The 22,958-nt window shown below is 45.7% G+C and overlaps 1 protein-coding gene across 1 annotated transcript in view; it reads left to right on the top strand.

Annotated features, from left to right (window-relative positions):
- The window catches only part of LOC307245067 (E3 ubiquitin-protein ligase HECW1-like), a gene marked incomplete at both ends in the record, with an annotated part of 146,899 nt that overhangs the window by 74,119 nt on the left and 49,822 nt on the right, over window positions 1-22,958 (top strand). The window contains 6 exons of the mRNA XM_080020476.1: window positions 4,597-4,750; window positions 13,208-13,311; window positions 14,093-14,214; window positions 14,691-14,876; window positions 15,515-15,649; window positions 16,197-16,302. Of these exons, the coding sequence (XP_079876602.1) occupies window positions 4,597-4,750; window positions 13,208-13,311; window positions 14,093-14,214; window positions 14,691-14,876; window positions 15,515-15,649; window positions 16,197-16,302 (807 nt within the window). The remainder of the gene's footprint in view (window positions 1-4,596; window positions 4,751-13,207; window positions 13,312-14,092; window positions 14,215-14,690; window positions 14,877-15,514; window positions 15,650-16,196; window positions 16,303-22,958) is intronic.

Genomic DNA, 22,958 nt, shown 5'->3' with positions numbered 1-22,958 from the left:
TGCGCGGGTGTCATGCACAATCGGCACGTTCAACCTGTGGACCTATGGGTCTGATGTGTATGCACTTCAAGCCTGGGCACTCAGTGGAGTGTGATATTTTCTGATAAAAATTCCCCCTTGGTGCAGCATTATACAATGGGACACAAGGGTTTGAGTTTCTGACATTTTATTGTCAAATATGTAATTTGGTTCAAACGGTGCTTTGTGGTGCAGTGGGAGTTAGTGCAAGGCAGACTTATAATGGGAGCCTGCTGCACTCCTACGATGGGGGGGGCTGTGGGGAAGGTGGCTGGGTGGAAGCGGAAGTCGAGCCACAATATATACCCGTGGGGGCAGGATGTCGTCACTTCCTCTGCCTTTCAGGCGTGAATGCAGCGATTTTCGATTGGATTAAGTAATTGTGGCGGGCCAAAGGGGCGTGGTCAAGCCGCCGCTGCAGACAGGCAGTGCAGGCTACCATCCTGGGGCCGCTCAGCTGCTGATTCTAAACCAGGAACTATTATAGGATTTGTTGTCCCCGCAGTGAAGTATGGCGGGACATGCTATTGACCGGCCATGAGGAGCACGCTACCGAACGTGCTGGACCATTCACACAGGGAGCGCATCTAAACGCCAAACGAGGGATTTAAGTATTTAACCTACGAGCATTTAAGTTGTCCTTTTTGGCCCACGAGCCTCCTAAACCAGCAAATAAATACACGCCAACTGCCGCTGTTTTGCCTCCGCCTGCCTCCTCTCCCTCATTCCCTGGCCCTGGGCCAGAACACACCTCCACAACTGGCACCTGAACAGGATGGAGCAGTGCAAGGCAGAATCCCAGGCACCTCCCCCCCGGAACAGATGGTGGCAGCCCTCGCCACAACGCAGGAGCAAGCCCTGCAGTTCCAGGAACTGGCGAGGGTCTGCGAGCGGGACCAGGAGGCACTCCGGGAGAGCCAACAGGCCATCCAGGTCCTCCTCCAGAAGCGCACCAGACAGGACGAGGAACAACCGCCAGGCCACCTCGTTCTCCCCGTTCCTCCCGCGACAGAAGATGACGGGGGAGGACGATCCAGAGGCGTTCCTCACCAACTTTGAACTGATGGCCTGATGGCCTACCCACCTGGGCAGGGATGAGGGCGACCACAACACAGCTTCACAGAGCCTTTGAGCAGGTAGAAAAAAATCAATGGTGTGTTGGTGTGCCCGGATGCTACGCTCACTCACCCACATTTCACGGTGATTAGGGATAGATTATATGAGTGAACGGTGACGCTCAGTCTGGAGAAGAGGTCCACCCAGCGTGGCAATTGTTGGTCCCTAAAAGCCGTCGGGTTTAGTCTTCCAGGCGGCTTATTGTAACCCCATGGCCGGTCACTTGGGACACGAGAAAACACTCGAGCGGATAATGATCCATTTCTATTGGCCGGGCGTGTGGCAGACGCATGCTGCCCCGAGTGTCAGCTGGTGAATCCACCGGCTATTCGCAGAGCACCGTTGAGGCCCCTCCCCTTAGTCTAGACGCGGTTCGAGGGAATCGCTATGGATCTCATCTGGCCATTACACCGCAGTGCTCAGGGCTATTGATTCATGTTAGTCCTAGTGGACTATGCGACCGGATCCCGAGAAGCAGTGCCGCACGGCCAAAAATGTGGCGCAGGCGTCGTTTCAGGGCATCTCCGGTCGGGATTCCAAAGGAAATCCTGACCGACCAGGGCACTTTGTTTATCACGCACACTGCGTGTACTGTACGGGTTACTGGGCGTCCATTCAATTCAGACCAGCATTTACCACCCTCAGACAGACGGTCCGGTCGAGCGCTTGAACAAAACGTTAAAAAACATGACCCAGGAGTTTGTCCACGACACATGGCTGAACCCACTGTAGTTTGCGGTGCGGGAGGTTCCCCAGTCCTCCACGGGGTTTTCCCCGTGGAGGACTGGGTCGGCAGGCTCCCATCCCAGGGCCGCTCAATAAATACACGCTAACCGGTGCTGTTTTGCCTCCGCCTGCCTCCTCTTCCTCATTCCCTGGCCCTGGCCCCAATGACATATAATATATTATATATATATATATATATATTGTATATTGTATTATATATCCCAGACATCACATGACATACGATATATTAAAAATGAAAACTAAATGGTGATGTCTTTGAGAGAAGTAAATGAATATAGACGTCTTCCCATTCAAAGGCAAAGCAGTCTTGTTGTGTTGGCCACATACTTCACTGACTGGGAGCGTTACCAAGATGGCACCTGAGTGTTTGTTTGTATATGTATTTGTTTGTCTGTGTGTTTGTGTATGCCCATGTGGGGACAGGGTGAAGGCTGTGCAGCAGCAGGGCCCGTTGCTTCAAGACAGCTGACAAAACATTTTGGTTCCCCCCCTGAGGGAAACCGATTTGTTCTCGTCTGCCCCTCCCACACAAGCTGCGGGAGCTGGAGACATTTCTCATCTCCAATCTATCACCGCTTGGTTTTCGCTTTCCAACCATTATTATGTGGAAGGAGGTGGTTCCCGAGGGTTTTCCAGTTTGTCGGATAGCGAAAGTGTGCCTTATGCTTGTGTCCCCTCCAAACCCCACCACACACACAAGCACACACAGGTGTACGGTGAACCTTTGTCTTCCCCTGGCATGTAATGACTAATTCTCCTTTTCAGAAAAGAGCACGGTGCGTCCACTTCTCCCTGGAGTTGGGAATTGTTAATATTGTTAGAGGCTCACCCATTGTTGAGGGATAGTTTTGCTATTTTTTTCAACTGAGAAATTAAAATGTTGAGTCCCCACAATTTATTACCGTATTTTCCGGACTATAAGGCGCAATTTAAAGCATTTGGATTACCGTAATTCTGGTTATACTTACTGACCTCGAAGCGATTTTGTGTGGTACACGGCGCTCTGTCAACATGTTTTAGTACGACTTTGGTAAACTACAAAGCCACACCGCTTGCAGCATTACGACTACCGTGGTCAGGAGCGTCGCGGAGTAATACATACTGTGCTTCACCATAATATTACAGTGTGTGTGTATAAGGACCCCAAAATGGTACATGTCAAGAGACACTCTTACGACGCGGACTTCAAACTCAAGGCTATCAGTCACGCAGTAGAACATGGGAATAGAGCAGCTGCGAGAGAATTCAACATTAATGAATCAATGGTACGGAAGGGGAGGAAGCAAGAAGATGACCTGCGCCAAGTAAATAAGACCACACAGAGTTTCCGAGGGAACAAAGCGAGATGGCCACAGTTAGAGGACAAAATTAAACAGTGGGTTATTGAACAGAGAGCAGCAGGTAGAAGAGTCTCTACAGTCTCTATTCGACTGAAGGCAACAGCGTTAGCACGGGACATGAATATCAATGACTTTCGAGGCGTTCCTTCTTGGTGCTTTCGTTTTATGAAAAGACGTAATCCCTCCATCCACACACAAACTACCGTCTCGCAGCAACTGCCAAAAGATTACGAAGAAAAGCTGGCCACTTTCCACGCATACTGCAAAAACAAGATCACTGAAAAGAAGATCCGGCCAGAGCACCAGATCACCAACATGGACGAGGCTCCCCTCATCTTTGATATTCCCCTGAATCGCACTGTGGAGAAAACAGGGTCCAGGAATCATCACTGAACTGCCAGGTAACAGCAACGACACTAACTCGGATAATGACGAGAGGGATCCGGGCATTCTGGATGCCGTAATTGCTCAACTGTTAACCTCGGACACTGAAGATGAAGAATTTGAGGGATTTGTGGATGAGGAATGAACTGAAAAAGTGAGTGTATTGTGTTGTATTTTACGTGTTATAACCAAACAATTTTGAGAGTTATTGTGAATACGCCAACGCTTAATTTAGCGGTATCAGACTGTTTTTTTTACGTGTAACAACTGAACAAGGTTGGGAGTTATTGTGAATACGCTCATTAATGTTTGAACAATGTTGAGAGATATTGTGAACACGTTTAATAAAATTTGACTGACTGACTTATCTGACTGTTTTGTTTCGCTTAATGCTCCTTAAAATAGACCATTCATTGACAGTACGCCTTCTAATCCAGTGTGCCCTATAGTGCAGAAAATACGGTACTGTTCCTAGCACAACCTCGATGAGGGCCTTACAATCAAGAAACTTACCGCTCTGCTGCAGCTTCCTTATGTGCTTAAATGCAGGGGCGGAAATTACCCCCTTTCTGGGAAAAACAAACCGCCCTCCCCCTCAATATATCATTGTAAACATAACTATATAATTTCAAAATTATGTAATAATGCGTTTAAAGCACTTAGACGCAAAACGCCACACTGAGTGTGACTTCTTCTCTCCGCGAATTTGCGCTGATTCTCCAAATTTCCCCGTTTTTCCACACAAAACGAAATTTTTTATTTTTATTTTAGATCATGTGTTTATGTGTTTATGATCTATGTGCCAGTTATAGACTGGCACATAGACTGGCTCAGTTTCCTAATTGAAGGGAAAAAAAATGCACAGTATGATCCTTGCCCCGTCAGGCATGATCCTATTTTTACGAAATAAGTAATAAGAAACAAAATTTGAATAAGGCCGTGGTTGAAAAAAATAAAGGAGATATATTTTAAACTTACCTACCCCCCCCAGACTGGGAAGCTCGTATCGACAGTCACGGCAGAGTGTTCTACGTGGACCACGTTAACAAGACCACCACATGGCAGAGGCCTGGCCTGGCCCTCAAGTGCAACAACACCCTCCCAAGGTCAGGCTCCACCCAGCAGATGGAACACCTCAACAGAAGGTGAGCTGAACAAAGTGCAGTACATTGGCAAAGGTGTCTGCTGCGGTGTCAAATCTTCAAGAAAACCTTGAATGCGATTGGCTCATTGGTCTACAAGGTTGAAATCAGCATAAAGCGTGCAGGGAGCATGCTGACAAATCAGCACTTTTCATGGCAGTCCACATCATCAACATTTTTCAAAATGTAAGGAAAACATAGACAGGCGGGCGAATCCCCACCAACCAATCTGCATTTACCAAGCTGGGGCTGTGAAACTATGCTTATTTTCTGCTTTTACATTTACCTTCGGTATTTCTTAATTTACAGTTGGTTTATTACTTGGTAGCCTCATAATTTGAAGAGGGTTTGTCTGTGTGAAGCGGGATGCCCTATGATAAGCCCCCTTCAAAATACTAGTAATTATTGGAAAATTACTCTTTAATGGCTGTTTCTGTGATACATTTTATAGGATGACACAAAAACAAGAGGCAGAAATAGCACACAAGACAAAACTAGAAAGGTGACTATGTATGTCTGTTTATGTATAGCATCTCAAATGTAGAACCAGTAGGAGTTCCTTAGTTTTTTAGTTACAGTAGATCAGTGGTATGAAGGAGATCACAGTGGCTTGAATCAAAAGAACCTCGATGCAGACATGTCGGACATCCGCAAAAGGGATGTCCACAGTCGTCAGGAAATCACGTCACGTCAGCAGCTTGGGCTTCTTCACGTTTCTTTTTTTTTCCGTGAAGTCCCTGTTAACTACTAAATCCCTCACGGACGCAATTACACGTGGATTCATATATATATATATATATATATATATATATATATATATTCCTGATATTTATCTATTCCTGATATTTATATATTATGTATTTCTGTTTTTAGTTTACATATATTATTTTATTTATTCAGTGTTTAAGGTTAAGCCAGGATAATACACTTAAAACTGTAAATTGAGCATTATTATTATTCGAAATATACTGTGATAATTATCGACATCCATCAATGTAAAAAAACATTGTGATAACATTTTTGGCTAAACCATAAACTACAAGTGTGTAGTCCACAAGTGGACTACACACATGCGTAATGCATATTTTAATGCAAACTTCCATTGCTGACGTGACATAACTTCCTGTCGACGGCGGACGTCCGTCATGTTGTCTGCCCCCAGGTCCCTCTCGCTTGAATGAGGATTAAAACATAAATAAAACTGCTGGCACGTCCCGTGGAACTTTTTAGGTAAGCTTATGCTGACACTTGGTGGCTGAAGAGAGACCTGCAGTTACAACAAGGACGTTAACATTTTTGGGGGGGATTTAGCTCTCCTTTATTGATTTTTTTTATTGAACCTTTATTTATCTCCCATACCAGAGAGGCCTGGCCAAGAAAACGGCAGACAATTTTAGGGAATACACGCATGAATGAACCTCCCAATGTGATTCTCAGTTCTGGTTGAGGACTTCCGTCAAAACGGTACAATCTTAATCTGTACAATTCCCTCGAAGCACGGGCAGACACAAGTGGTTTCCTTGCTACTGGTTTATTGAAGACGTCTCTCCAATTCCACCGTGAAAAGTTAACACACAGTTAAAGAGAACATATAAACACCATGTTAGCTTAACATAAAATAATAGTATGAACATCATGTGGATTAACATTTCACTAAAGTAAAATACAGACAAACAAACAAAATACCTGGTTGGCTGCATACTACAAGGAGGGAAATATACTTTCAATTTTCCATTAAACCCTTTACACCCGCTCCTGATGATTCACATCTTATATTCAAGTCCTCCCTGACCAGTTAACTTTTCACCCACGCATTCACGAAGTTCATGCTAGCTGCTTCACGCTGGAATAGAGTAAGCGGCACACTCATGTGATCGCAACCCAGCTGAGCCTTCAAAATAAAAGTCGTAACAAATTAATCGGTATCTTGGGTTACAAGCGCACTAACATACGAGTTTTCCGAGTTACGAGCCGTCGTTCCGTCGATTTTTTTTTTGTATTGATTTGTGAGCAAAATTTCGAGTTTCGAAGAGCGAGCTTCAGGTACGCCACTGCTTGTTGGCGTGGCGAGCGAATGCAGCCAGCCTCCCACGTCTCACTCCTTCACTTCACATGGTTACCTGAACGTGGAAGCATCGGGGTCACCAATTTGTCGTCTTCAAAATTTCTAAATTTCTAGGGTGACGGAGGGTATCATCTGCGAGAAGGCAAAAATGATCTACACATTCTCTTTTATTGTGTTTTATTATGTTTTGTACAATATTTGTTATTTATAAATACATTTTTCTTATTTAAAAACACGTAACAGAAAAACTTTTTTTTTTGGGGGGCTAGAACGGATTAATGGCATTTCAATTAATTTCAATGAAGAAAATTGATTTGCTATGCGAGCGGATTGAATTACGAGCTCTGTCACGGAATGAATTAAACTCGTAAGTCAAGTACCACTGTATATAAATAAATGACCACCTTAAATCGAAACCCAGTTTACAAATTGGTCTCACAAAAATAAACAAATGTTTTAGGCAAATAAATGATGACTAACGTAACCAATATAATGTCAACAGTTGCACCAAATCATGCACACCTTAATGTGGGATCTCTAGAAATGCAATTGTTGCAAGTAAACATTTCAACCGTTCAATAAAACATTTCCTGTTATTAACCATTTAACATGGAATTTCAGGCAAAACATTCAACATCTTAGTCTGCCTCGAGCAGAGTCACAACTTTTTGTACAGGTATTTCAAGGAACACTGTTTTAGTTGTGGATTTCCCGTTTTCACCAAATGTTATCACTAACCAGCAATCTTAGTTTTCTGACCCTATCATCTGACCCTGGATAGACTTCTGTGATTCTGGCCAGCTTGCTTTCTTGCGTGGTGCCAGATCATCTTGTTGAAGGACGATGACATTCACCTTCAAGTTCCTTCTATTCTTGGTTGTAAATTCAAAAGATAATATTTCTTCCATTGAGTCCAAAATTTACATTGAGTCATTCATTCATTCTGTACTCGGTGCCACCTCTTTTGGAGATAAAGATATTCTCTGACAAATTGTCCAGGTTGGGGCAGAATGATTGTGGACTTCATTGTAAGAATGTGATTCAGAGTTAAAGGTTCTGGTCCAGATGGGTCATTCAAATGTTCAGCGGTAAGTGGCCTACTGTTAATGATGACCATAACCTCATACAGGAATGTCCTTAGAGAGCTGCTGTCAAGTCTTTTTGCTGACTGGTCGAGAATAGCGGTAAGAACACTCCTTATGGTTCTTACCAGACTCTACCCATGTGGCTTGCCTCTGAAGGGTTCATAAAAAAATTGCATCCTAGAGCCTTTACTCTTTCTTCATCCATTCCTTTCCTGAGTTCTGCAAACTCTCTCCTTGCACCATCAAAATTGGGTCCCTGGTCACACCTTAGTTGACGAACATTTCCTTTTATGGTAATGAACGCTCTTAAAGCATCGATAAATGTATCATTTGTCATGACATCAATCATCTCTGTGTATCACCCTTGAACATAGACAGGTAAGCAAGAGACCATATCTTTTGAAATATTTTCTTCCTTCTTTAACATAGATTGGACCCAAATAGTCTATGCCGGTGTAAATCAAGGGTGGAGTGGTTTTTATTTGATCTTGTGGTAAGTCCCCCATTCTTTGTTCTTCAGTATGTCTTCTGTACTTTCTACACTTAATACAATTGAAGATGTGTGACCAGACTGCACTGCTGCATCCCAGGATCCACCATCCAGTAGCTCGTAGTTCAGTCATTGTCAATCCATGTCCCCGATGATGTACCTTTTCATAAATGTGCTTGATAATTAAAGCTGTATGTGGCTGTTCTTTGGCAGTATTGCCAGATGCTTCACGTGTGGGTGTAACGTGGCTTGACTTAGGCATGCACCCACCCTTAGGATACCTTCTTCATCCAAGTATAGCCTATCCTATATACATAACTCTATTCCCTTATTTTTTGTACCCCCAGTCTATATTGTCTTTTTGAGTTTTATTTTTATTTTATTTTATTTTATTTTATTTTTTCTATTCACTAACTGCATTACATTTAAGGAATCCATACGTTTCAGTGATTTAGCTACGTAGGAATTAAGTTAGCAATTCGGTTCAGTTTAGTAACTATTGTGCATAATCTCCAGGTGCGTTGCAAAGACATTTCACTGCATATATGTATGAAAGTATGTATATGTATGTGACAAATAAAAATCTTCAATCTTGAATGGACTTAACTTGTCCAGCTTCCTGTCTTTGGTCTTCAAAACTACTTTCCTTAGTTTCAAGCTCTTCATCTCATCTGGGAATGCCTCTTCTTGAACTATCTTAATGATACAAAGTTCCCTCTTCTTTCATTTCTTCCAAGCTCGTACATTTGTTGGTTCTTTGCTTTTCACCCTTATTTTCTTTGACTCATTGTTTCAATCTGGCAACTGCTTTTACTCCCCTAGACCAACCAGAGAATTTCTGTAGGTAATCCAATAATGATCTATCCTCCTTTGCCTTAGTGTTACACACAAGCCTTGCAGAGTTCAGGATCATCTTCCTTGATTTCTCCCACCTTGCATTCTTTGTCAGGCAGTTGCCTTTCCCAAAGAAACTTTGGTCTGGTGAACCAGTTTGAGGTCTTAAGTTGCTCTGCAGTCAAACTCCAAGAGGCATGATCTGCCAGATTGTCCTCAAAGGCAACATAAGCCCATTGTTCAGGCTTTGTACTTGTCTTGATTCTCTGTATGTGGTTGGCTACAAGCACTTGAAACCTTCTGGCGGCATTGTATAGCCAAGAACAACTGTGGAATCTGTCCAAAAGAACTCTTGCAGATTTTGGATTTCCAGTTCATTCCGGAGCATGTCACTGGTTCGAACTGCAACAACTGCTGCAGAGAGTTTCAATCTCCCATTAGTCATGACATTGGTCGAGAAACTCTGGACTCTCCCATGACCAGACAGCAATGGATGTCAGACAAGTTAATGATTCGCAGGTAAGTATATTCACTCTATCCACAGACACTTGCATCCGCAACATGGTGAAGTTCATACCTTTTGATGTTACTGAAACTTGAAGGTAAGAAGCATCTTTTGATTCGCATTTCAGCCAGATTGGGTAGGTCTCTACAGTAATCCAGGACTCCCACTGAGGTCTTCCCAGCCAATTTTCTCTCTACACATTTGCTGGAGTATCTGTTTCCCCAAAATAACAAAGGGTGCCATGAACCCTAGGGGATCATACATTAAGGCTATGGTAGAGGGCACGCCTCTTCTTGCTAGTGGATTGGGTTTGACTTGAACTCTGAATTTGAATGAGTCAGATGTGATGCATCACTCTACTCCAAGAGATCTTTCCATGTGCGGTAAGCTCAGAGCCATGTCTTGATCTTTGATTGTTGCGCATTCTTCTTCTGGGATGGTTACCATCAAATTCTCACTATTGGAAACAAACTTGTGGAGTCTTAACTTGCCAGTGCAGCAAAGTTCTCTTGATTCTTTGACAAGTTGGATGGCTTCCTTCACAGTTTGAACACTTGTCAGACCATCGTCTACATAGAAATTTCTTTGAATGATGGCACTGCCAGGAGACGAGGCCGCTCCAAAGAGGTGGACCTTCATTCTGTAGATTGATGCTGGGTTTCCAAGTTGCCACTTTCCCACCATAGGAATCGTAAATAATCTCGATCTTCTCTTTTCACGTGAAACTGGTGAAACATTCTTTCGATGTCACACATGACTGCAACAGGACCCTTTTGAAAGCGGCATAGGACACCCACCAATTTATTTGGCAAGTCAGGTCAGGTGAGCAGATGGTCATTGAGGGATGTTTCTTGAAACTTGGCAGAACAGTCAAATACTACTTGTATTTTTCGTGGCTTTTGCGGATGATAAACTCCCTGATGTGGAATGTACCAAGCCGGATAGTTGTTAAGTTCTTCCTCGGGGACATTCTCTACATCACCACACAAAATTATGTCATCCATAAAGTTTACATAATCTTTGTAGTACCTTTGATCTTTCTTTAGTCTCCTTTCAAGACAATTCAGGCAGTGTATTGCACGTCTTGTTGTAAGGTAGTTTCGGTCTTTCCTCTTTGAATGGTAAAAGCATTTTGTAGTGACCATTGCCTTTTTCATGTGATGTTTTCTCTTAGCTTTGACAGAACTTGAGATCTTCTTGAGACACAGGATCATCTTCTCCAGCTCTTTCTGAGAAGACTGATTTGAGGACTCTTATGATGTCTGATGGAGTAATTTCCTTTACTTTGGTATGGCTCACATGGTGGACTTCAGTTTTGAGATTGACAAAAGGCTCCACACCTGGTGTCACTTGTCTCACTACTATGTGATGGCTGGTTCCGATGGCATCGCTGTAGTCTACCCAGGGATTCTTGTGGCCAACAATACTCAATCCAATGTCTGTACGCTGCGCATAAGGCAGATTTTCTGTGCCAGATACAACTTCCCTTGGAAGTAGGGTTTGTGAGCAGTTGTTCCCAATGAGCAGACCTACTTCACAGTCCTGCAGAGATGCTACTTCATCATGGAGGTGCTCTAGATGGGACCAAGCTTTTGTGGTTTCATCGGTTGGTATGTGAGTTCTGTTTTGTTGGAATAAACTCACGTGTGTAGACTGGTGGTAAGAAAATCCTCTCACTGGAGTAACAGCTTCAGACTTGTAGGTCATTTACTCTTTGAGAGCTTACTACTGTGGTTCTTGAAATCATAGTAGAGAGCTTTAACTTGACCTGTTCTTTGTTTGCCTTCGAAGCTTCAGCTACTTCACTTAGAGCAAAAGCTGTGTTGCTCTGAGAATCCAACAGACTTCTTATGGTGGTTGACTTGTGGATAAAAGCCAGACAGGAATTATTGCAGCTATTTGCATGTTAGCTCCTTCACGTATTATTCTATTTGAAGTAGCGTCTGTGTCTGTTTCCTTGTGTTGTGTTGATTAATGTCTTTCTTTGTTCTTTTATTGACTTCTACTTGGCTTTTCCTGACATGGATTTTGTTTGACTTGTGGTGGTCTTTGTTCTTCTTTGGCTCGCTCCTCTTGCAGACAGGTAGGATGCTGCTTGTGGCGTGTGTCATAAACACTACTGTTGCAGCTCTTTGAGAAGTGACCAGACTTGAGACAACCAAAGCATAGCTTTTCGGCATAGCTTTTGAACAAGTTTAATTCTATTTGAGACTGCTTTCTCCATGAACTTCCTGCATTTGTGCAAGGTATGTCTGGTCTTTTTACAGAAAATCTTCTACCTCGATGACCTTCCGGTTCCATCTCGTTAGCCAATCCGGTAACTTTGAAAGAATTTTCCTGTTTACATTACAGTCATTCAAGATGTCCAATGCCTTAATGTGGACCATGGTAGCCTTGCAACTACGGAGGAAATCGTCAAACTCGCTGAGCTCAAAGCTGTCCTTAGATCCAATCTTGGGCCACGCTTGTAGCTTGTTTCTGTACGCTTTTGCGATTGTAAAATGGGTTTCCATATCTCTCTTCCAAAATCTCCCATGCAGCAACATAAGCAGATTCAGTTCCGAGTAGGAAATTGCCATCGAGTGCATTCTTAGCTTGTTCACTTACATATCTACTGAGGCAGTATATCTTCCCCTTGTCTTGAATGTTCTTCTGGTTGATCATTATTTCAAAAGAAAGTTTCCAGTTATTGTATTCCAATGGATCCCCACTGAATACTGGAGGTTCAGGAACTGGAATTCTTTGGGCACTTAAAGCACCTTCCAGCACCTTAACGAGCTCTGCTATACTTTCATTTGAGGGGGTGGTCATAGCTTGTGTAACGGAAGGCATATACAGGGGCAGAGGACTTGTGGGAGCCAACATTTGGTTATCTGCTACCATCTCTTGTCCTAGTATGTATTTCCGCTCTTCTTCTCTGGCCTTCCCTTGATCATACACCTGCATTCTCACTCGTGCAGCATTAAGATCTTTCACTGCCTCCAACTGCTGTGTCTTTCTCCGTTTTTCCTCCAGAGTGCTTATAGAGCTGCATGTTCTTCTTCCAGTTGAGCTTTAATTTCAGCTTCCTCTTCCTCTCTCCTTATTCTTTGTTTTACTATGCTAAACATCAAAAATTTGTCTACACTAATACATTTTACTCAAGCCCCCAATCCTTATTCCGGTAAGTATTTTTTTAAATAAATATATCGAGTCCCTGCATTACTTCACAGACCGTAGTTGGGGAAACATGATATGACCTATCTATCTCACCAAACTTATTTTACACAGTTGAAAAGGTTGGTAATGGTATAGTTTTGAGAAACCAGTAACCTAGATGTTGCATATTAAGTATTACATTGCGTGATTTCTCTACATTGCGACAGTAGCTGTAAGTGTATCGGAGCATCTGCAGTACAACGACGCACAGCAACATCTGAATGCAATGGGGGCAGGCTCATCGCACATCACACAAACTGTGACAACTGTTTTTCCAACGCAGGTACCAAAACATCCAGAGAACCATGGCCACGGAGGAGGACTCGGGGAGTCATAGGCTGGAGAGAAGGGCCTACACGGAGGGGGAAACGGACGCTACGCCTGCAGGTTTCATGCTACTCACTATGGTGTCTGCCGGAAGCCATCTTGTTCACACGCAGTAAAACTGTCCAACCCATTTGTAGGAGAAAAAACCCAATGAGACTGAATGTTGTGCATGTTTTATACAGGTATAACATGCACAAGTTACTAGACTAGCATAGGGAAATACATATATAATGTAGACTCTTCTATGAAATATGTATGAAAGGAGCCCTAATCATGTAAGATTGATACATAATTGTTGTATGTTAAAATATGAATCATAAGATTTATGATTGATATGGATATTTTTTTTTATAGATTAAGCACAATTTATTAGTGTGAATAGTGAAGTGCTATGTTTAAATGGAGTCAACAGCGAAAAAAAGATTTGGCTTTACCAAGCCAATGGCATAATTGGCTTTGCTAAGCACAAATGAAACAGTTACACAGGATGTCACATAGTTTCTAGGCATTACAAATATCAGAAAAAGTTGCCATGATAGCAGACACTTCCAATTTTTCTGCGGTAGTGACTACAAAAACCGAGTGAAATGGTCTGTTGAAAATCGGAAAGATTAATGGGGAATTTAATAAGCAGTGAAGAAAGCTTGAGCAACGTGAGATCCGTCCAACCGATCCGTCCGTCAGCGTCCCAGAAATTTACATGGGAGTCATAGTTAAATGAACAGTGCAAAAGTAATCCTATTCAACTTTAAATTTCTAGTTGTCATGTGTCCAGGTGTCCAGAAACACACCTCTTTTGAGTGGAAACCTTTATTTCTGTGCTGTTTGTGCCTCAACGCAGAGCCCAGGAGAGAATGGCTGTCCTCCGCTGTCAATGAGCAGAAGATAAGCCTACTACTGCAATCCCCTGCTGTCAAGTTAATCACACACCCTGAGTTCTTTACTGTGTTGCACAGCAACTATGTGAGTACTGCAGGGAGCACACACACACACACACACACACACACACACACACACACACACACACACACACACACACACACACACACACACACAAAAACACACACACACACACACACAACGCTGGCATCCTTCACACCTCAGGAACTCTAAGTATCTTACCCTATTTAAAATCATATTCCTGTACCCCTTCTCACATCCTGAATGTATGAAACCTCTAGTGTCAGCATCACCCTGTTCCCTGTCTGGCTGCTTCGCTGCTACAGTATTGCTTTTCAACCCGACATGACAAAACTTTAATTTGATTTAATTTATTTTAATGTTCAGTGAATTCGAGGACACAGTCACTGGCGGGGATGGTAGGGGGAGAGTGCGAAAAAGGCCGGGGTTCCTTGAGGGTTTAATTGATTCCCCATGTATCTCTTGCTTGCCATCTTTTCTCTCTCTTTCTGTCTCGCTCCTATTCACTTTATCCAAAGGGAGCGTACCGCATGTTCACCAACAGTAACTGCCTGAAGCACATGATCCTCAAGGTGCGCCGCGACGCCAGGAACTTCGAGCGCTACCAGCACAACGGAGACCTGGTCATCTTCCTTAAAAAGTTTGCCGACACACGGCTGGAGCTGCCCAGGGGCTGGGAGATCAAGATAGACCCTCAGGGCAAGGTGCGGCGCCAATATTTACTGTATGTTGATCATACTGAAATGGGCTGTTTGTGATTTTCTATCACTAGAATTACACTATTACTAACGCTGCCATGCTACTGAATATAACCGTATTAGCAAAGCTTGGCACATACCCAAAAATGCAAAGTGAAAGTCTTTAGCAAACGTATATTTCCTTCTGTTGGAGTGCCAGGCTAACCTTGCCATGGAGAGAGCATCTCTGTAGCGACCACTGAGAAATCTTAACAGACCCCATACATAATGACATATCATAAGAAATGTAACATTTTGTTCTTATGCTCTAGACTTGTAATCCTGCATAGCCACACCTCCGTGTCAAATCTTGTGTGGCTTTGAGAGATTACTGGAGTCCTGACGCTCAGAATCTGAAATCTCGGAAAGAACAGATTAAATGGCAGAAACAAATTTCAAATGTAATTTCTTTGCAAGGAGATCCCGTCTTAAGGTGCACTTACAATTTTAGTTTGGGAATGAAGCAACATTTTGGTGTGAGCTTCCAGTTCTTCTCCTATACGCCTGTAGAGAGACAGGAGAGATGTGCAAAGAATTAAGTTTTCTCATGATGTGATTTTTCCTAATTTCTCATTTGGCCGCTTTTTTAACTCTGTCCATTCTAGTCGTTCTTTGTTGACCACAACAGCCGAGCAACGACTTTCATCGACCCGAGGATACCGCTTCAAAATGGCCGGTTCACTTGTCATCTCGCACACCAACAGCACCTACAGAGGCTACGCAGCTACAGCGCTGGGGAGGTACAGAGACATGCGCATGCACACACACGCGCTCAATTTGCGGAATTTGATTTACATAACTCAAAGGCAATTTTTTTTTATTTTTAATACTAGAAAAAAAGCTACGTTTTTTTTTTCTTTTGTAATAAATTAAATTAAATTGTGTGTGTACAATTACTGAGCTGGCTTTGAGGAAATAGAGTTTCAATCATCCCAGCACAAATTTATGAATAAATAAATTAAAGGGATTTCTCTAATTTAATTTGAAAGAGATCAGATTTTTGATGCTTTTTACTCCAAAAGAAAACTTTTCAAGACATATTTCTTATTTTAAGAATACAGAATATGAGACATATAAGACATATATACATATAAGAACATATAAGACATATAAGAATATGTTTTGTGGACTGTTTTATAAGCCTACAAAATATTCTATCGAGATTTGTTTTTTGTAAGAAATGTTCACTACATTGAAAAATTATTATGTCTCTCAGAATGTTTTCACATTAAATCTTGTTTTATTTATTTATAGCTGTGTGGTATAAATATGTATATCTGCCTCCAGTCTTCTGACGTGTCCAGGAGCCAAGGGGCGTCTCTCATGGCCCGGCCTGGTAACAGCCTCGTAGCAGCCATTCAGAACCAGTACCACCCCGATTCGACCACCCCGTGTAAGGACCGAAACTCAGGGAAATTTGTTGATAGAACTAAAAGATATTGTCCTATTGTCATTTGCCTTGACCCAAACGGAGCATGGGCCATCCCTGAGCTTTCTAACTAATAACAGTAAAGGGCAAAATGTTCTCACTGAGCAACAACAGAGGCAAATTAAGAATACAAATTCATTATTAATTATACCAAAAGGAAATCATCTGCATAGTTTTAATGTTGTATTTTAAAACTGAAGTCAACTATTGCATTTATTGACAATGCACAAAATGATGAGTACAAACATGAATGCATATTAAATTTCCTTTCAACAAAATACAGGTACTCCTCACTTAACGACCGAGTTCCGTTCCTATGACCAAGTCGTTAAGCGAATTGGTCGATAAGGGATGACCCATGTTATTAGGCCTTAAGGGGGCGTGGGGATTGCGAACGCTAGTGTAGTGACTGACCAACACTGACCAACTGAAGGAACGAGACTGAGAATGGTGATGCGCAATGAGATGCTTGACGCTGAGACAGCGTGCATGCAGTGCGCACGTCACGATATTGTTGTACGCTGCCAACAATATCGTGACGGAGAGCTGGTCGTAAGTCCGACGGTCGTTAAACAGGTAGGTCATTAAATTAGGAATACCTGAATTCATTTTTGTGGCCAGAATGCAAATGGGGTAGCCAAAGCCACATGGCTACTTAACAGACTGTGGAATGGGCCAATCACTGCTTTGTTCTTGTGTTTTGTAAAAAGCTTTTATTTAACATTAAGAATATACAGTACATGTTTTATAAAAGTGATTTAAATTTTTTTTATTTTCCGGTGGTTCTTGAAATTATTTAGTTTCATTGTCACATTCGGGTTGAAATCCACTGTTTGAAATTTCTCCAAGTCTGGAGTAATATCAGATTCAGCGTAGCTGTCGGAGAACTGACTATCATCGTGGAAAATTAAGTCCAGTGCACGCTGCTTAAACTGACTTGGATCTATCGCACTGGGCCGATTAAGGTCTGCCATATGATTTACATCTTCCTCCACCCGCTTCTCCTAATCAACCGGAGTTTTCACAGACAAGTGAAACCGGAGCCTCGTCTTCTTTACGGAAGTGACGGTGACGTCAATGACACGCCCCCTCCACAACGTTGTCTTCGTGTGTGTATAAAACACGTAATATTTAAAAGCTGAACTCTGTCAAAATGGTTTCACATTGTGACTTCACATCACGTGGAAATGATCAATCTGTGTCGTTCAGCATTGTTTAGCGTCTCGGTAAGTGAACTGCGTTTCCCCATGTAATCTAATGGGAATATTTAACTCCATGGTCTAACATTTTTCTATTTATAAATCAAACTCGGTTTTAAAAATGCGTTGAGAGTTAAAAAAAACCCCACAAAGGAACACAAATCTGGAAAAATCGAATTTTCCTTCAAGAAAGGTTTTTTCAACTTATTTGGCTGCTCCTGGCAATTTTAGAAATGCGAAAGATGGCGGTTTTTGCTCTGGTGGGTCACATATGGATTCGAATTCTGACTTGGATGATTTATCACACTGAAAAATGTTTCAAATCTGTTAAACATTGCAAATAGAAATAAGTTGGGATTTGCTGGATGAAAAGAAAAAGTATCGCTCAAGAAAACATGTAGCCACTACAAGAAAGGCATGCGTGTCAATAATAGGGAATACTGGAAAAAAAAAAACAAGTGACTGAATGTTTAAGTTTCAGTGAATGTTTCTACTCCTTCTATTCCTTCTGTCGGTGGTTTGTTTCCAATCGTCATGCACAGTTTGAGGTTTGGGGCTTTTAACATCAATAGGGGAAGGGATATACATGAGAGGGCTGAATTATGCATTCAGAAAATAATAGATATGGTCTTTCTACAGGAAACACACAGTGACACAGTGAATGAGGTACACTGGGGTTTGTAGTGGAAGGGGAAATTCTCCCTTAGCCACAGGACCAACTTTAGTGCAGGGACCGCCATCGTGTTCTCTCCTGGGTTAGATTTTATAACCATTTTTATCAAGTAGGGAGTTAGTGGAAGGCAGGCTACACATGGTGAGGGCTGAGATTAATAAAGTTTTTTTTTCCTTAGTCAATATTTATGCTCCTAACCTGGGCTCTGAGACACTACTGTCATGATCTCCGCCTTCTTCTACCTTCCCCTCCCTCTCCTTACCTGTCCCATTAGCCCAACTCTATTCACCTGCGCACACAGCTGTTCCAGATCTGCAATCTAACCACTATATATGCCTCTCTCATCAGTCACCCATTGCCCGATTGTCTTTATTGCTTGCACCAGACTCTCCAGCGGTCTCCGGACTGATTCCCCGCTACCAACTCTGCCTCGCTCCGACCACGTATCCTGCCTGCCCCCCCCGCCTGTCTTCTGTCTGCACTCCTCGTTATCGAACCTGCCTGTCCCCGACGCTGATCCTGCCTGCTCCCTGCCTGTCTTCCTTCTGCTCTACTAATAAAAGACATTACCAAATATCCCTGCCTGTCTTTGTGCTGCAATTGGGTCCTAACCACACCCGTTACAGTACAATCTGGCCAACAATGGACCCAGCACACAACCCCGAGTTGCTGGCACGCCTGGGAAGGGTGGAGTCACAGCTCCAACACCAGGAGGCTGTCCTAGCCTCCACCTCAGCGGACGCTCGGCTAGCAGCAGCTAGGCAGGAGCAAGGGCTCGCCACGCTAGCTGCCCAGGTCCAGCAGCTCGCCATCGCTCTCGGTCAGTTCATCCTGCCGCCCGCTTCCCCGGACCCACGTCTACCAGCACCGGCCCAGCCTGGGTACCCCCTAGAGCCCTGGGTGGGGGTTTCAGAACGCTACGCCGGAGACGCAGATGGCTGTAGTCCGTTCATCACGAACTGTTCCATCCTCTTCGCTCTGCAGCCCCACTGCTGGTGGTCTCCTGGGTCTCAGTCAAGGGTCCCGCTCCCTGGTCGATTACGCGATCGACTTCCGCACCCAGGCTCGACTGAGTGAGTGGAACCCGGCAGCCCAGATTGACGCATTCCTAATGGGATTAGCAGAGTACGTGAAGAAGAGCTAGTTTCCCACGACCTGCCCACCTCTCTTGATGGCATCATTGAGCTTGCTTCCCGTATCGACCGACGCATCCAGGCCCGGCAGCGAGAGAGGCGTCGGAGGCAAGTGGAGCGCCGTCGAGCAACCCGTCTCCCAGGTTCCTCCGGGCCGCCAGCTCTTCCAGCCCGTCAACCCACGAGTGAGGCCCCTCCCATACAGGTTGGCCGGGCCAGCCTCACCCCGGAGGAGAAGGAGAGACGCAGGGTGGGGAACCTTTGTCTCTACTGCGGTCTAGCTGGACACTACATCTCAGGGTGTCCGGTAAAAGGCCGGGCTCGCCAATGAGGGAGGAGGTCCTGGTGAGCCACACCTCCAAACCCTCCTCCAACCCACGCCCCCTGTGTCAGGCTCGGCTGCTGCTGCCCCAATGCTCACATTCCCTCGCCATACTTATTGACCTTGGTTCTGATGTTAACATCATCGACGATAACCTAGCACGGCAGCTGGGTGGGTCGAGTTCTCCTGCCTTCTCCGGTTCCTGCCACTGCCCTGGATGGCCGCCTCTTGGGGACAGTCACCCATCAGACGGTGCCCATCCGCATGCTCCTGTCCGGCAACCACCACGAGACGATACAGTTCTGCATCCTGCACTCACCTCGTCACCCTCTCCTCCTGGGGTTCCCATGGCTCCGGTGTCACAACCAACACCTCGACTGGACCACAGGGGCTATTCTGGGATGGAGTCCTGCGTGCCATCAGGTCTGCCTGAAGCAAGCCGCCACACCTCAGCCACCCACCAGCTCCAGCTCCGCACCTGACATGTTGGGGGTCCCCGCCGAGTACCTCGACTTCAGGGAGGTCTTCAGCAAGGCCAAGGCGACATCCCTCCCTCCGCACAGGCCATACGATATTGCCATCGACCTCCAGCCCGGCTCCACCCCCCCCAGAGGCCGCCTGTACTCCCTGTCCGCCCCGGAGAGAGGCCATGGACACCTCTACCTCTATATTAATGATGCCCTGGTGGTGGGCATCATCCGTTCCTCCTCATCCCCGGCGGGGGCTGGCTTCTTCTTTGTGGAGAAGAAGGACAAGTCACTTCGCCCCTGTATTGACTATCGTGGTGTCAACGACATTACGGTCAAGAACCGCTATCCCCTGCCCCTCATCTCATCAGCCTTCGAACTCCTGGAGGGGGCCACGGTGTTCACCAAGCTCGACCCACGCAACACCTACCATCTGGTCCGGGTTCGAGAGGGGGACGAATGGAAGACGGCGTTCAACACTCCCTCCAATCACTACGAATATCTGGTGATGCCCTTTGGTCTCACCAATGCCCCCGCCGTCTTCCAGGCCCTGGTCAATGACGTGCTCAGGGACATGCTCAACAAATTTGTCTTTGTGTACCTCGACGACATCCTGATCTTCTCCCGATCCCAAGATGAGCACGTCCACCACGTCCAGACGGTCCTGCAGCGCCTCCTGGAGAACTCACTCTTTGTGAAGGCGGAAAAGTGTGAGTTTCACGTCCCATCCGTCTCCTTCCTGGGGTACGTCGTGGGGAGGGGGACCATCCAGATGGACTCCACCAAGGTCTCCGCCGTCACCACCTGGCCCGCCCCGGACAAGAACCAGGAGATGGAGATGGCCCTTCGCTGCATGACGTCTCAACACCCGTCGTCCTGGTCTGAGCAGCTTTTGTGTGTGGAATATGCCCACAACACCCTGACCAGTTCGGCCACAGGCCTCTCCCCCTTCCAGTGCGCCTACGGCTTTCAATCGCCTCTGTTCCCGGCCCTTGAGAGGGAGGCTTCCTGCCCGTCCGTCCAGGCCTTCATTCGGCGCTTTCGCAGGACCTGGACCCGGGCCCGGGCCGCCCTCCTCCGAGGCGCTAGCCGCAACGCCTCTGCCGCCAACCGTCGCCGCTCCCAGGCCCCGGCGTACCAGCCGGGCCAGAAGGGCTGGCTCTCCACCCGGGACCTCCCCCTGAAGGTGGACTCTAAGAAGCTGACTCCTCGGTTCATCGGCCCGTTCAAGATCGAGAAGGTCGTCAACCCGGTGGCAGTGCTGCTCAAGCTCCCCAGGTCCATGCGCGTGCATCCCACCTTCCACATGTCCAAGGTCAAGCCAGTCCGGGAGAGTGCTCTGGTCCCCTTGGCGCCTCCTCTGCGCTTCATTGACGGGGTCCTGCCTTTTCTGTCCGCCGTCTCCTACGTTCCCGCCGGCGTGGGAGAGGCTTGCAGTACCTGGTGGTTTGGGAGGGTTACAGCCCAGAGGAGAGGTCCTGGGTCCCTGCGAGGCACATTCTGGACCACACCCTCATCAGGAGGTTCCATCAGCGCCATCCTGACCAGCCCTCCAGACCGGGTCAACCCTCCCAACTGCAGACCCCACCACCTCTCTTGTCTGCATCCTCCAGCGATGTTTCAGAGGCGGAGGATGTCGACCCTGGGGGTCCCTCCTCCGATGAGGACGTGGCCCACTTAGCGGAGGACGAGGAGATGGACGGGGTCTCACACTACTCCGATGAGGATCACGTGGCCCATTTAGCGGAGGACATGGAGATGGACGGGATTGCTTTGTTATTGGGGGGTGCTGTAACAGCACCATTGATTTTACTTTGGACAGGACCGGTGATAGCTACATCTGCAGTCATCCAGGAGAGGTGCAGGAACAAACAAAACAAAGGGATAGCTAAACTAACTAAAACTAACTAATGGGGAAAGGCCATGGTGAAAAGATGGGTCTTGAGGGTTGTTTTAAAAGTGTCGGGGGTCAGAGGGAGGAGGTAGAGAGTGCCAGAGGATGGGGGCTGCCACGCTAAAGGCTCTGTCCCTGAAAGTTCGTAGTCTGGTACAGGGGACGGACAGCAGACCCATGTCTGAGGACCGCAGGTTCCCGGATGGAGTGTGCTGGTGGAGGAGGTCGGACTGGACAGGAATTGGGGGTGCGAGTGCGTGAAGGGATTTGTATGTGAGGAGGAGGAGTTTGTAGGAGATGCGGAACTTGACTGGGAGCCGGTGGATGAGGGTGGGGGTGATGTGCTGCCAGGGCATGGTGTGAGTGAGATCCCTGGCAGCTGAGTTCAGCACATACTGGAGCCTGTCCAGGGCTTTGCTGGAAACCCCGGACAGGAATCCGTTACAGTAGTCCAACCGGGAAGTGATGAAAGCATGGATGAGGATTTCTGCCACGGAATCGGAGAGTGAGGGACGGAGACGGGAGATGTTTTTGAGGTGATAGAATGCGGACTTGGTGATGGATTTGATGTGAGACTGAAAGGACAGGGTAGAGTCCAGGATAACACCCAGGTTGCTGACCTCGGGAGATGTTTTGATGGAACAGCCGTCAATGAAGAGGAGATCTCCAACCTTCCGGAGCAGTGGCTTTGGGCCACAACCATGAGTTCTGACTTTTTGCTGTTGAGTTTGAGTAGGTTAGTTGTCCAGGTTTTTATGGCATGGAGGCAGTTGACCAGAGACTGTGGGGGCAGCTGAGTGGATGGTGAGGTGCTGAGATAAAGCTGTGTATCATCAGCATAGCAGTGGAAGTTGAGACCACGGTGACGAATGATCTGGCCGAGGGGGAGCAGGTCGATGATGAAGAGTATTGGACCGAGCACAGACAAGGTC

Source organism: Zeus faber, assembly GCF_960531495.2.
Source record: "Zeus faber genome assembly, chromosome: 19".
Taxonomy (NCBI): Eukaryota; Metazoa; Chordata; class Actinopteri; order Zeiformes; family Zeidae; genus Zeus; species Zeus faber.
Note: the sequence above shows the minus strand (reverse complement) of the source record. Positions and strands in the feature narration are given on the sequence as shown.